This window comes from Scyliorhinus torazame, chromosome 4 (assembly GCF_047496885.1).
Source record: "Scyliorhinus torazame isolate Kashiwa2021f chromosome 4, sScyTor2.1, whole genome shotgun sequence".
NCBI lineage: Eukaryota > Metazoa > Chordata > Chondrichthyes > Carcharhiniformes > Scyliorhinidae > Scyliorhinus > Scyliorhinus torazame.
Window position 1 is genome coordinate 7,577,816 of NC_092710.1, and position 15,440 is coordinate 7,593,255.

Sequence of the window (15,440 nt, forward strand, 5' to 3'; positions counted from 1 at the left end):
CATTGCTGCCTCACAGTGCCAGGGACCCGGGGCAGCACGGGGATTAGCACTGCTGCCTCACAGCGCCAGGGACCCGGGCCAGCACGGGGATTAGCACTGCTGCCTCACAGCGCCAGGGACCCGGGGCAGCTTGGGGATTAGCATTGCTGCCTCACAGTGCCAGGGACCCGGGGGCAGCACGGGGATTAGCACTGCTGCCTCACAGTGCCAGGGACCCGGGGCAGCACGGGGATTAGCACTGCTGCCTCACAGTGCCAGGGACCCGGGGCAGCACGGAGATTAACACTGCTGCCTCACAGTGCCAGGGACCCGGGGATTAGCACTGCTGCCTCACAGTGCCAGGGACCCGGGGCAGCACGGGGATTAGCACTGCTGCCTCACAGTGCCAGGGTCCCGGGGATTAGCACTGCTGCCTCACAGTGCCAGGGACCCGGGCCAGCACGGGGATTAGCACTGCTGCCTCACAGTGCCAGGGTCCCGGGGATTAGCATTGCTGCCTCACAGTGCCAGGGACCCGGGGATTAGCACTGCTGCCTCACAGTGCCAGGGACCCGGGGCAGCACGGGGATTAGCATTGCTGCCTCACAGTGCCAGGGACCCGGGGCAGCACGGGGATTAGCACTGCTGCCTCACAGCGCCAGGGACCCGGGGCAGCTTGGGGATTAGCACTGCTGCCTCACAGCGCCAGGGACCCGGGGCAGCTTGGGATTAGCACTGCTGCCTCACAGTGCCAGGGTCCCGGGGATTAGCATTGCTGCCTCACAGTGCCAGGGACCCGGGCCAGCTTGGGGATTAGCACTGCTGCCTCACAGTGCCAGGGACCCGGGGCAGCACGGGGATTAGCATTGCTGCCTCACAGTGCCAGGGACCCGGGGGTGGCACGGTGACAGTGGTTAGCACTGCTGCCTCACAGTGCCAGGGACCCGGGGTGGCACGGTGACAGTGGTTAGCACTGCTGCCTCACCACGCCAGGGACCCGGGATCAGACCCGGTGACTGCTGGGATGATGTTTCTTGGCCGCAGTAACATTGAGCCCGAGTGGCCAATGTGTCGGTTCGGTGGGGTGACAGGACTATGGGGACAGAGCGAGCCTCGGTAGGGTGTTTTTAGAGGGTCGGGATAGACCCGATGGGGGAATGGCCTGCTTTTGCACTGTATCGATTCTATTACCTGGCTCTTCCCATCAATTACACCATCTTTATCCCGCTCAGATCCCCTGACCTGCTTACCGAAGTCAAAACACTTCTACGCTCCAAGGAGCCAGTAAGCATCTCTTTGTCAACATATATATGGTTGGAATGAATGATGATCTCTCTTTTATGGCATCTTGATTACACCTTGCAATATCCCTCTCCAATCCTGCCTTTCGAGTGTCCCTATTGAATCTGCTTCCTCCGCAGATTCAGACACCATCTTCCCGATCATGACAACTCGCTGTGTCAGAATACAAACTCCCCGTCTCTCCCGGCCCCCGGATCTCTCCCCGATTCTCTTCAATTCGTGTCCCTCCGCTTCCCGAACCCGCCAGCCACTGGAAATGCCGTCTCGCCGTCTCCGTACTGACTGAGGTCCGCCCTCCACCGGGTACAGTTGTGGTGAATGTCCCCTGCCCCTGCTCCCAGATGTGCCAAGCCCACCAAGTCCAGACTGTACAGGAGAGGCCAGAATTCCCCTTGAGGGTGACTGCGCATAGAGAGCGTGACGGGCGCCCCACCACCCCACCCCCCAAAAAAATACTCACTTGATTCCGAGGCCGTCTTTCTTCTTGAAGATGAGCGGAGATCGCAACCCGTCTCGCTGGACGTACTGGAAAGTGAAATCTGTGGGCAGAGGGCGACAGGTTAGAGACAGGAGCGTGAGAGAGAGGGGAGGGCGAGAGAGAGGGGAGAGGGCGAGAGAGAGGGGGGAGGGCGAGAGAGAGGGGGGAGGGCGAGAGAGAGGGGGGAGGGCGAGAGAGAGGGGGGAGGGCGAGAGAGAGGGGGGAGGGCGAGAGAGAGGGGGGAGGCGAGAGAGAGGGGGGGAGGGCGAGAGAGAGGGGGGGAGGGCGAGAGAGAGGGGGGAGGGCGAGAGAGAGGGGGGAGGGCGAGAGAGAGGGGAGAGGGCGAGAGAGAGGGGGGAGGGCGAGAGAGAGGGGGGAGGGCGAGAGAGAGGGGGGAGGGCGAGAGAGAGGGGGGAGGGCGAGAGAGAGGGGGGAGGGCGAGAGAGAGGGGGGAGGGCGAGAGAGAGGGGGGAGGGCGAGAGAGAGGGGGAGGGCGAGAGAGAGGGGGGAGGGCGAGAGAGAGGGGAGAGGGCGAGAGAGAGGGGGAGGGCGAGAGAGAGGGGGGAGGGCGAGAGAGAGGGGGGAGGGCGAGAGAGAGGGGGGGAGGGCGAGAGAGAGGGGGAGGGCGAGAGAGAGGGGGGAGGGCGAGAGAGAGGGGGGAGGGCGACAGAGAGGGGGGAGGGCGACAGAGAGGGGGGAGGGCGAGAGAGAGGGGGGAGGCGAGAGAGAGGGGGGAGGGCGAGAGAGAGGGGGGAGGGCGAGAGAGAGGGGGGAGGGCGAGAGAGAGAGGGAGCGCGAGAGAGAGAGGGAGCGCGAGAGAGAGAGGGAGCGCGAGAGAGGGAGCGCGAGAGAGAGAGGGAGCGCGAGAGAGAGAGGGAGCGCGAGAGAGAGAGGGAGCGCGAGAGAGAGAGGGAGCGCGAGAGAGAGAGGGAGCGCGAGAGAGAGAGGGAGCGCGAGAGAGAGAGGGAGCGCGAGAGAGAGAGGGAGCGCGAGAGAGAGAGGGAGCGCGAGAGAGGGAGCGCGAGAGAGGGAGCGCGAGAGAGAGGGAGCGCGAGAGAGAGATGGAGCGCGAGAGAGAGAGAGAGGGAGCGCGAGAGAGAGAGAGAGGGAGCGCGAGAGAGAGAGGGAGCGCGAGAGAGAGAGAGCGCGAGAGAGGGAGAGCGCGAGAGAGGGAGCGCGAGAGAGAGAGGGAGCGCGAGAGAGAGAGGGAGCGCGAGAGAGAGAGGGAGCGCGAGAGAGAGAGGGAGCGCGAGAGAGAGAGGGAGGCGCGAGAGAGAGAGGGAGCGCGAGAGAGAGAGGGAGCGCGAGAGAGAGAGGGAGCGCGAGAGAGAGAGGGAGCGCGAGAGAGAGGGGGAGCGCGAGAGAGAGGGGGAGCGCGAGAGGGGGAGCGCGAGAGAGAGAGGGAGCGCAGAGAGAGAGGGGGAGCGCGAGAGAGAGAGGGAGTGCGAGAGAGAGGGGGAGTGCGAGAGAGAGGGGGAGCGCGAGAGAGAGAGGGAGCGCGAGAGAGAGGGGGAGCGCGAGAGAGAGGGGGAGCGCGAGAGAGAGAGGGAGCGCGAGAGAGGGAGCGCGAGAGAGGGAGCGCGAGAGAGGGAGCGCGAGAGAGGGAGCGCGAGAGAGGGAGCGCGAGAGAGGGAGCGCGAGAGAGGGAGCGCGAGAGAGGGAGCGCGAGAGAGGGAGCGCGAGAGAGGGAGCGCGAGAGAGGGAGCGCGAGAGAGGGAGCGCGAGAGAGGGAGCGCGAGAGAGGGAGCGCGAGAGAGGGAGCGCGAGAGAGGGAGCGCGAGAGAGGGAGCGCGAGAGAGGGAGCGCGAGAGAGGGAGCGCGAGAGAGGGAGCGCGAGAGAGGGAGCGCGAGAGAGGGAGCGCGAGAGAGGGAGCGCGAGAGAGGGACAGAGGGAGTGAGAGCGAGGGAGCGAAAGGGAGGGAGAGAAAGGGAGGGAGAGAAGGGAGGAGAGAAAAGGAGGGAGAGAGACTGAGGGAGAGAGAGGGAGGGAGCGCGAGAGAGAGGGGGAGCGCGAGAGAGAGAGGGAGCGCGAGAGAGGGAGTGAGAGCGAGGGAGCGAAAGGGAGGGAGAGAAAGGGAGCGAGAGAGAGTGAGGGAGGGAGAGAGAGGGAGGGAGCGCGAGAGAGGGAGGGAGCGCGAGAGAGGGAGGGAGCGCGAGAGAGAAAGGGAGCGCGAGAGAGAGAGGGAGCGCGAGAGAGAGAGGGAGCGCGAGAGAGAGAGGGAGCGCGAGAGAGAGAGGGAGCGCGAGAGAGGGAGTGAGCGAGGGAGCGAAAGGGAGGGAGAGAGAGTGAGGGAGAGAGAGAGAGAGAGAGGGGGGGAAGCGCGAGAGAGAGAGGGAGCGCGAGAGAGAGAGGGAGCGCGAGAGAGGGAGTGAGAGCGAGGGAGCGAAAGGGAGGGAGAGAAAGGGAGGGAGAGAGAGTGAGGGAGAGAGAGAGAGGGAGGGAGCGCGAGATAGAGAGGGAGCGCGAGAGAGAGGGAGAGCGAGAGAGAGAGGGAGCGCGAGAGAGAGAGGGAGCGCGAGAGAGAGAGGGAGCGCGAGAGAGAGAGGGAGCGCGAGAGAGAGAGGGAGCGCGAGAGAGGGAGTGAGAGCGAGGGAGCGAAAGGGAGGGAGAGAAAGGGAGGGAGAGAGAGTGAGGGAGCGCGAGAGAGTGAGGGAGCGCGAGAGAGAGAGGGAGCGCGAGAGAGAGATGGAGCGCGAGAGAGAGAGGGAGCGCCGAGAGAGAGAGGGAGCGCGAGAGAGAGAGGGAGCGCGAGAGAGAGAGGGAGCGCGAGAGAGAGGGAGCGCGAGAGAGAGAGGGAGCGCGAGAGAGAGAGGGAGCGCGAGAGAGAGAGGGAGCGCGAGAGAGAGAGGGAGCGCGAGAGAGAGAGGGAGCGCGAGAGAGAGAGGGAGCGCGAGAGAGAGAGGGAGCGCGAGAGAGAGAGGGAGCGCGAGAGAGAGAGGGAGCGTGAGAGAGAGAGGGAGCGCGAGAGAGAGAGGGAGCGCGTGAGAGAGAGGGAGCGCGAGAGAGGGAGTGAGCGCGAGAGAGGGAGTGAGCGCGAGAGAGGGAGTGAGCGAGGGAGCGAAAGGGAGGGAGAGAAAGGGAGCGAGAGAGAGTGAGGGAGAGAGGGAGTGAGAGAGAGAGAGGGCGAGCGTCAGAGGGGCGGTGGGGTGAATGGGGAGCCGGGACAGGAAGGATGTGTCTACCTTTCCCCTCCATAAAGCGGACGAAGGTGGCATTGAACGTGCCGCTCTCCAGCTTCTCGTCCAGATCAAACGTCCTCTTTCCTTCGATCTCATCGTCAGAAATGCCGTCATCCTCGTACCGTCGCCTGGTCACAGCTCGCTGGACAGGGACACAAATCAGAACCTTCCAAAATCCGCAGGCATATCGGCTGGGGGGGCCCACACATTCAGTACGGACCCTCTGACAGTCCAGCACTCCCTCAGTACTGACCCTCTGACAGTGCGGCACTCCCTCAGTACTGACCCTCTGACAGTGCAGCACTCCCTCAGGACTGACCCTCCGACAGTGCAGCACTCCCTCAGTACTGACCCTCTGACAGTGCGGCACTCCCTCAGTACTGACCCTCTGACAGTGCGGCACTCCCTCAGTACTGACCCTCTGACAGTGCAGCACTCCCTCAGGACTGACCCTCCGACAGTGCAGCACTCCCTCAGTACTGACCCTCTGACAGTGCGGCACTCCCTCAGTACTGACCCTCTGACAGTGCAGCGCTCCCTCAGTACGGACCCTCTGACAGTCCAGCACTCCCTCAGTACTGACCCTCTGACAGTGCGGCACTCCCTCAGTACTGACCCTCTGACAGTGCAGCACTCCCTCAGGACTGACCCTCCGACAGTGCAGCACTCCCTCAGTACTGACCCTCTGACAGTGCGGGCACTCCCTCAGTACTGACCCTCTGACAGTGCAGCGCTCCCTCAGTACTGACCCTCTGACAGTGCAGCACTCCCTCAGTACTGACCCTCTGACAGTGCGGCACTCCCTCAGTACTGACCCTCTGACAGTGCGGCACTCCCTCAGTACTGACCCTCTGACAGTGCGGCACTCCCTCAGTACTGACTCTCTGACAGTGCAGCACTCCCTCAGTACTGACCCTCTGACAGTGCGGCACTCCCTCAGTACTGACCCTCTGACAGTGCAGCACTCCCTCAGTACTGACCCTCTGACAGTGCAGCACTCCCTCAGTACTGACCCTCTGACAGTGCAGCACTCCCTCAGTACTGACCCTCTGACAGTGCGGCACCCCCTCAGTACTGACCCTCTGACAGTGCGGCTCTCCCTCAGTACTGACCCTCTGACAGTGCGGCACTCCCTCAGTACTGACCCTCTGACAGTGCAGCACTCCCTCAGTACTGACCCTCTGACAGTGCGGCACTCCTCAGTACTGACCCTCTGACAGTGCAGCACTCCCTCTGTACTGACCCTCTGACAGTGCGGCACTCCCTCAGTACTGACCCTCTGACAGTGCGGCACTCCCTCAGTATTGACCCTCTGACAGTGCGGCACTCCCTCAGTACTGACCCTCTGACAGTGCGGCTGTCCCTCAGTACTGACCCTCTGACAGAGTAGCACTCCCTCAGTACTGACCCTCTGACAGTGCAGCACTCCCTCAGTACTGACCCTCTGACAGTGCAGCACTCCCTCAGTACTGACCCTCTGACAGTGCAGCACTCCCTCAGTACTGACCCTCTGACAGTGCAGCACTCCTCAGTACTGACCCTCTGACAGTGCGGCACTCCCTCAGTACTGACCCTCTGACAGTGCGGCACTCCCTCATTACTGACCCTCTGACAGTGCGGCACTCCCTCAGTACTGACCCTCTGACAGTGCGGCACTCCCTCAGTACTGACCCTCTGACTGTGCGGCACTCCCTCAGTACTGACCCTCTGACAGTGCAGCACTCCCTCAGTACTGACCCTCTGACAGTGCAGCACTCCCTCAGTACTGACCCTATGACAGTGCGGCACTCCCTCAGTACTGACCCTCTGACAGTACGGCACTCCCTCAGTACTGACCCTCTGACAGTGCAGCACTCCCTCAGTACTGACCCTCTGACAGTGCGGCACTCCCTCAGTACTGACCCACTGACAGTGCAGCACTCCCTCATTACTGACCCTCTGACAGTGCGGCACTCCCTCAGTACTGACCCTCTGACAGTGCGGCACTCCCTCAGTACTGACCCTCTGACAGTGCGGCACTCCCTCAGTACTGACCCTCTGACAGTGCGGCACTCCCTCAGTACTGACCCTCTGACAGTGCAGCACTCCCTCAGTACTGACCCTCTGACAGTGCGGCACTCCCTCAGTACTGACCCTCTGACGGTGCGGCACTCCCTCAGTACTGACCCTCTGACAGTGCGGCTCTCCCTCAGTACTGACCCTCTGACAGTGCAGCACTCCCTCAGTACTGACCCTCTGACAGTGCGGCACTCCCTCAGTACTGACCCTCTGACAGTGCGGCACTCCCTCAGTACTGACCCTCTGACAGTGCAGCACTCCCTCAGTACTGACCCTCTGACAGTGCGGCACTCCCTCAGTACTGACCCTCTGACAGTGCGGCACTCCCTCAGTACTGCCCCTCTGACAGTGCGGCACTCCCTCAGTACTGACCCTCTGACAGTGCGGCACTCCCTCAGTACTGACCCTCTGACAGTGCGGTACTCCCTCAGTACTGACCCTCTGACAGTGCAGCACTCCCTCAGTACTGACCCTCTGACAGTGTGGCACTCCCTCAGTACTGACCCTCTGAGAGTGCGGCCCTCCCTCAGTACTGACCCTCTGACAGTGCGGCCCTCCCTCAGTACTGACCCTCGGACAGTGCGGCACTCCCACAGTACTGACCCTCTGACAGTGCGGCACTCCCTCAGTCCTGACCCTCTGACAGTGCGGCACTCCCTCAGTACTGACCCTCTGACAGTGCGGCACTCCCTCAGTACTGACCCTCTGACAGTGTGGCACTCCCTCAGTACTGACCCTCTGACAGTGCGGCACTCCCTCAGTGCTGTCCCTCTGACTGTGCAGCACTTCCTCAGTACTGACCCACTGACAGTGCAGCACTCCCTCAGTACTGACCCTCTGACAGTGCAGCACTCCCTCAGTACTGACCCTGTGACAGTGCGGCACTCCCACCGTACTGACCCACTGACAGTGCAGCACTCCCTCAGTACTGACCCTCTGACAGTGCAGCACTCCCTCAGTACTGACCCTGTGACAGTGCAGCGCTCCCTCAGTACTGACCCTGTGACAGTGCAGCGCTCCCTCAGTACTGACCCTCTGACAGTGCGGCACTCCCTCAGTACTGACCCTCTGACAGTGCAGCACTCCCTCAGTACTGACCCTCTGACAGTGCAGCACCCCCTCAGTACTGACCCTCTGACAGTGCAGCATTCCCTCAGTACTGACCCACTGACAGTGCAGCACTCCCTCAGTACTGACCCTGTGACAGTGCAGCGCTCCCTCAGTACTGACCCTCTGACAGTGCGGCACTCCCTCAGTACTGACCCTTTGACTGTGCAGCACTCCCTCGGTACTGACCCTCTGACAGTACGGCACTCCCTCATTACTGACCCTCTGACAGTGCAGCACTCCCTCGGTACTGACCCTCTGACAGTACGGCACTCCCTCATTACTGACCCTCTGACAGTACGGCACTCCCTCATTACTGACCCTCTGACAGTGCAGCACTCCCTCAGTACTGACCCCGGACAGCGTTACCCTCCCTCCCTCCGTACTGACCCTCAACAGCGTGAGCCTCCCTCCCTCCGTACTGACCCTCAACAGCTTGACCCTCCCTCCCTCCATACTGACCCTCGACAGCGTGACCCTCCCTCCGTACTGACCCTCGACAGCGGGAGCCTCCCTCCCTCCGTACTGACCCTCGACAGCGGGAGCCTCCCTCCCTCCGTACTGGCCCTCGACAGCGTGAGCCTCCCTCCCTCCGTACTGACCCTCGACAGCGTGAGCCTCCCTCCCTCCCTCCGTACTGACCCTCGACAGCGTGACCCTCCCTCCCTCCGTACTGACCCTCGACAGCGTGAGCCTCCCTCCCTCCTGACCCTCCACAGCGTGACCCTCCCTCCCTCCGTACTGACCCTCGACAGCGTGACCCTCCCTCGCTCCGTACTGACCCTCGACAGCGGGAGCCTCCCTCACTCCGTACTGACCCTCGACAGCATGACACTCCCTCCCTCCGTACTGACCCTCGACAGCGTGACCCTCCCTCCCTCCGTACTGACCCTCGACAGCGTGAGCCTCCCTCCCTCCCTCCCCTCCACAGCGTGACCCTCCCTCCCTCCGTACTGACACTCGACAGCGTGACCCTCCCTCCGTACTGACCCTCGACAGCGTGACCCTCCCTCCCTCCGTACTGACCCTCGACAGCGTGAGCCTCCCTCCCTCCGTACCGACCCTCCACAGCATGACCCTCCCTCCCTCCGTACTGACCCTCGACAGCGTGACCCTCCCTCCCTCCGTACTGGCCCTCGACAGCGTGAGCCTCCCTCCGTACTGACCCTCGACAGCATGACCCTCCCTCCGTACTGACCCTCCACAGCGTGAGCCTCCCTCCCTCCTGACCCTCCACAGCGTGACCCTCCCTCCCTCCGTACTGACACTCGACAGCGTGACCCTCCCTCCCTCCGTACTGACCCTCGACAGCATGACCCTCCCTCTGTACTGGCCCTCGACAGTGTGACCCTCCCTCCCTCCGTACTGACCCTCGACAGCGTGAGCCTCCCTCCCTCGGTACTGACCCTAGACAGCGTGATCCTCCCTCCCTCCGTACTGACCCTCGACAGCGTGAGCCTCCCTCCCTCCGTATTGACCCTAGACAGCGTGACCCTCACTCCCTCCGTACTGACCCTCGACAGCGTGAGCCTCCCTCCCTCCGTACTGACCCTCGACAGCGTGAGCCTCCCTCCCACCGTACTGACCCTCGACAGCGTGAGCCTCCCTCCCTCCATACTGACCCTCGACAGCGTGAGCCTCCCTCCCTCCGTATTGACCCTAGACAGCGTGACCCTCCCTCCCTCCATAATGACCCTCGACAGCGCGACGCGTCCTCCCTCCGTACAGGCCCTCGACAGGGAGAGCCTCCCTCCCTCCGTACAGGCCCTCGACAGGGAGAGCCTCCCTCCCCGTGGCTGACCCTCAACAGCGTGACCCTGCCTCCCTCCGTACAGGCCCTCGACAGCGTGAGTCTCACTCCCTCCGTACTGACCCTCGACAGCGTGAGCCTCCCTCCCTCGGTACTGACCCTCGACAGCGTGACCCTCCCTCCCTCCGTACTGACCTTCAACAGCGTGACCCCCCCTCCCTCACTCCATACTGACCCTCGACAGTGTGAGCCTCCCTCCCTCCGTACTGACCCTCGACAGCGTGAGCCTCCCTCCCTCGGTACTGACCCTCGACAGCGTGAGCCTCCCTCCCGAGTACTGACCCTCGACAGCTTGAGCCTCCCTCCCCCAGGACTGACCCTCAACAGTGTGAGCCTCCCTCCGTACTGACCCTCGACAGCGTGAGCCTCCGTCCCTCCGGATTGACCGTCAACAGAGTGATCCTCCCTCCCTCCGTACTAACCCTCGACAGCGAGAGCCTCCCTCCCTCACTCCATGCTGACCTTCGATAGCGAGAGCCTCCCTCCCTCCATACTGACCCTCGACATCGTAAGCCTCCCTCCCTCCGTACTGACCCTCGACAGCATGAGCCCCTCCCTCCGTACTGACCCTCAACAGCGGGACCATCCCTCCCTCCGTACTGACCCTCGACAGCGTGACCCTCCCTCCCTCCGTACTGACACTCAACAGCGTGACCCTCCCTCCCTCCGTACTGACCCTCGACAGCGTGACCCTCCCTCCCTCCGTACTGACCCTCGTCAGCGTGATCCTCCCTCCCCCCGTACTGGCCCTCGACAGCGTGACCCTCCCTCCCTCCGTACTGACCCTCGACAGCGTGACCCTCCCTCCCTCCGTACTGACCCTCGACAGCGTGACCCTCCCTCTGTACTGGCCCTCGACAGTGTGACCCTCCCTCCCTCCGTACTGACCCTCGACAGCGTGAGCCTCCCTCCCTCCGTACCGACCCTCCAGAGCATGACCCTCCCTCCCTCCGTACTGACCCTCGACAGCGTGAGCCTCCCTCCCTCCGTACTGACCCTCGACAGCATGATCCTCCCTCCGTACTGACCCTCCACAGCGTGAGCCTCCCTCCCTCCTGACCCTCCACAGCGTGACCCTCCCTCCCTCCGTACTGACACTCGACAGCGTGACCCTCCCTCCCTCCGTACTGACCCTCGACAGCATGACCCTCCCTCTGTACTGGCCCTCGACAGTGTGACCCTCCCTCCCTCCGTACTGACCCTCGACAGCGTGAGCCTCCCTCCCTCGGTACTGACCCTAGACAGCGTGATCCTCCCTCCCTCCGTACTGACCCTCGACAGCGTGAGCCTCCCTCCCTCCGTATTGACCCTAGACAGCGTGACCCTCACTCCCTCCGTACTGACCCTCGACAGCGTGAGCCTCCCTCCCTCCGTACTGACCCTCGACAGCGTGAGCCTCCCTCCCACCGTACTGACCCTCGACAGCGTGAGCCTCCCTCCCTCCATACTGACCCTCGACAGCGTGAGCCTCCCTCCCTCCGTATTGACCCGAGACAGCGTGACCCTCCCTCCCTCCGTACTGACCCTCGACAGCGTGATCCTCCCTCCCTCCGTTATGACCCTCGACAGCGTGAGCCTCCCTCCCTCCATAATGACCCTCGACAGCGCGACGCGTCCTCCCTCCGTACAGGCCCTCGACAGGGAGAGCCTCCCTCCCTCCGTACAGGCCCTCGACAGGGAGAGCCTCCCTCCCCGTGGCTGACCCTCAACAGCGTGACCCTGCCTCCCTCCGTACAGGCCCTCGACAGCGTGAGTCTCACTCCCTCCGTACTGACCCTCGACAGCGTGAGCCTCCCTCCCTCGGTACTGACCCTCGACAGCGTGACCCTCCCTCCCTCCGTACTGACCCTCGACAGCGTGAGCCTCCCTCCCTCCGTATTGACCCTAGACAGCGTGACCCTCACTCCCTCCGTACTGACCCTCGACAGCGTGAGCCTCCCTCCCTCCGTACTGACCCTCGACAGCGTGAGCCTCCCTCCCACCGTACTGACCCTCGACAGCGTGAGCCTCCCTCCCTCCATACTGACCCTCGACAGCGTGAGCCTCCCTCCCTCCGTATTGACCCTAGACAGCGTGACCCTCCCTCCCTCCGTACTGACCCTCGACAGCGTGATCCTCCCTCCCTCCGTACTGACCCTCGACAGCGTGAGCCTCCCTCCCTCCATAATGACCCTCGACAGCGCGACCTTCAACAGCGTACTGACCTTCAACAGCGTGACCCCCCCTCCCTCACTCCATACTGATCCTCGACAGTGTGAGCCTCCCTCCCTCCGTACTGACCCTCGACAGCGTGAGCCTCCCTCCCTCGGTACTGACCCTCGACAGCGTGAGCCTCCCTCCCGAGTACTGACCCTCGACAGCTTGAGCCTCCCTCCCCCAGGACTGACCCTCAACAGTGTGAGCCTCCCTCCGTACTGACCCTCGACAGCGTGAGCCTCCGTCCCTCCGGACTGACCGTCAACAGAGTGATCCTCCCTCCCTCCGTACTAACCCTCGACAGCGAGAGCCTCCCTCCCTCACTCCATGCTGACCTTCGATAGCGAGAGCCTCCCTCCCTCCATACTGACCCTCGACATCGTAAGCCTCCCTCCCTCCGTACTGACCCTCGACAGCATGAGCCCCTCCCTCCGTACTGACCCTCAACAGCGGGACCATCCCTCCCTCCGTACTGACCCTCGACAGCGTGACCCTCCCTCCCTCCGTACTGACACTCAACAGCGTGACCCTCCCTCCCTCCGGAATGACCCTCGACAGCGTGACCCTCCCTCCCTCCGTACTGACCCTCGTCAGCGTGATCCTCCCTCCCCCCGTACTGGCCCTCGACAGCGTGACCCTCCCTCCCTTCGTACTGACCCTCGACAGCGTGACCCTCCCTCCCTCCGTACTGACCCTCGACAGCGTGACCCTCCCTCTGTACTGGCCCTCGACAGTGTGACCCTCCCTCCCTCCGTACTGACCCTCGACAGCGTGAGCCTCCCTCCCTCCGTACCGACCCTCCAGAGCATGACCCTCCCTCCCTCCGTACTGACCCTCGACAGCGTGAGCCTCCCTCCCGCCGTACTGACCCTCCACAGCGTGACCCTCCCTCCGTACTGACCCTCGACAGCGTGACACTCCCTCCCTCCGTACTGGCCCTCGACAGCGTGAGCCTCCCTCCCTCCGTACTGACCCTCGACAGCGTGACCCTTCCTCCCTCCGTACTGACCCTCGAATGCGTAAACCCCCCTCCCTCCGTACTGACTCTCGACAGGGTGAGCCTCCCTCCCTCGGTACTGACCCTAGACAGCGTGAGCCTCCCTCCCTCCGTACTGACCCTCGACAGCGTGACCCTCCCTCCGTATTGACCCTCGACAGCGTGAGCCTCCCTCCCTCCGTACTGGCCCTCGACAGCGTGACCCTCCCTCCCTCCGTACTGACCCTCGACAGCGTGAGCCTCCCTCCCGCCGTACTGACCCTCCACAGCGTGACCCTCCCTCCGTACTGACCCTCGACAGCGTGACCCTTCCTCCCTCCGTACTGACCCTCGACAGCGTGAGCCTCCCTCCCTCCGTATTGACCCTCGACAGCGTGAGCCTCCCTCCCTCCGTACTGACCCTCGACAGCGTGAGCCTCCCTCCCTCCGTACTGACCCTCGACAGCGTGAGCCTCCCTCCCTCCATAATGACCCTCGACAGCGCGACGCGTCCTCCCTCCGTACAGGCCCTCGACAGGGAGAGCCTCCCCTCCCCGTGGCTGACCCTCAACAGCGTGACCCTGCCTCCCTCCGTACAGGCCCTCGACAGCGTGAGTCTCACTCCCTCCGTACTAACCCTCGACAGCGTGAGGCTCCCTCACTCCATACTGACCCTCGACAGCGTGAGCCTCCCTCCCTCCGTAATGACCCTCGACAGCGTGACCCTCCCTCCCTCCGTACTGACCCTCGTCAGCGTGATCCTCCCTCCCCCCGTACTGGCCCTCGACAGCGTGACCCTCCCTCCCTCCGTACTGACCCTCGACAGCGTGACCCTCCCTCCCTCCGTACTGACCCTCGACAGCGTGACCCTCCCTCTGTACTGGCCCTCGACAGTGTGACCCTCCCTCCCTCCGTACTGACCCTCGACAGCGTGAGCCTCCCTCCCTCCGTACCGACCCTCCAGAGCATGACCCTCCCTCCCTCCGTACTGACCCTCGACAGCGTGAGCCTCCCTCCCGCCGTACTGACCCTCCACAGCGTGACCCTCCCTCCGTACTGACCCTCGACAGCGTGACACTCCCTCCCTCCGTACTGGCCCTCGACAGCGTGAGCCTCCCTCCCTCCGTACTGACCCTCGACAGCGTGACCCTTCCTCCCTCCGTACTGACCCTCGAATGCGTAAACCCCCCTCCCTCCGTACTGACTCTCGACAGGGTGAGCCTCCCTCCCTCGGTACTGACCCTAGACAGCGTGAGCCTCCCTCCCTCCGTACTGACCCTCGACAGCGTGACCCTCCCTCCGTATTGACCCTCGACAGCGTGAGCCTCCCTCCCTCCGTACTGGCCCTCGACAGCGTGACCCTCCCTCCCTCCGTACTGACCCTCGACAGCGTGAGCCTCCCTCCCGCCGTACTGACCCTCCACAGCGTGACCCTCCCTCCGTACTGACCCTCGACAGCGTGACCCTTCCTCCCTCCGTACTGACCCTCGACAGCGTGAGCCTCCCTCCCTCCGTATTGACCCTCGACAGCGTGAGCCTCCCTCCCTCCGTACTGACCCTCGACAGCGTGAGCCTCCCTCCCTCCGTACTGACCCTCGACAGCGTGAGCCTCCCTCCCTCCATAATGACCCTCGACAGCGCGACGCGTCCTCCCTCCGTACAGGCCCTCGACAGGGAGAGCCTCCCCTCCCCGTGGCTGACCCTCAACAGCGTGACCCTGCCTCCCTCCGTACAGGCCCTCGACAGCGTGAGTCTCACTCCCTCCGTACTAACCCTCGACAGCGTGAGGCTCCCTCACTCCATACTGACCCTCGACAGCGTGAGCCTCCCTCACTCCATACTGACCCTCGACAGTGTGTGCCTCCCTCCCTCCGTACTGACCCTCGACAGCGTGAGCCTCCCTCCCTCGGTACTGACCCTCGACAGCGTGAGCCTCCCTCCCTAGTACTGACCCTCGACAGCTTGAGCCTCCCTCCCCCAGAACTGACCCTCAACAGTGTGAGCCTCCCTCCGTACTGACCCTCGACAGCGTGAGCCTCCGTCCCTCCGGACTGACCGTCAACAGAGTGATCCTCCCTCCCTCCGTACTGACACTCGACAGCATGAGCCTCCGTCCCTCCGGACTGACCGTCAACAGAGTGATCCTCCCTCCCTCCGTACTAACCCTCGACAGCGAGAGCCTCCCTCCCTCACTCCATACTGACCCTCGATAGCGAGAGCCTCCCTCCCTCACTCCATACTGACCCTCGACAGCGTGAGCCTCCCTCCCTCCGTACTGGCCCTCGACAGCGCGAGCCTCACTCCCTCCGTACTGACCCTCAATAGCGTGCCCCTCCCTCCCTCCGTACTGACCC

The 15,440-nt window shown here is 63.8% G+C and overlaps 1 protein-coding gene across 1 annotated transcript in view; it reads right to left on the reverse strand.

Moving 5' to 3' along the window:
* LOC140411275 (lysine-specific demethylase 2A-like) overlaps positions 1 to 15,440 on the reverse strand; it is a 274,485-nt gene that overhangs the window by 156,658 nt on the left and 102,387 nt on the right. Inside the window, 2 exon segments of the mRNA XM_072500397.1 lie at positions 1,742 to 1,820; positions 4,943 to 5,081. Coding sequence (XP_072356498.1) covers positions 1,742 to 1,820; positions 4,943 to 5,081 — 218 coding nt within the window.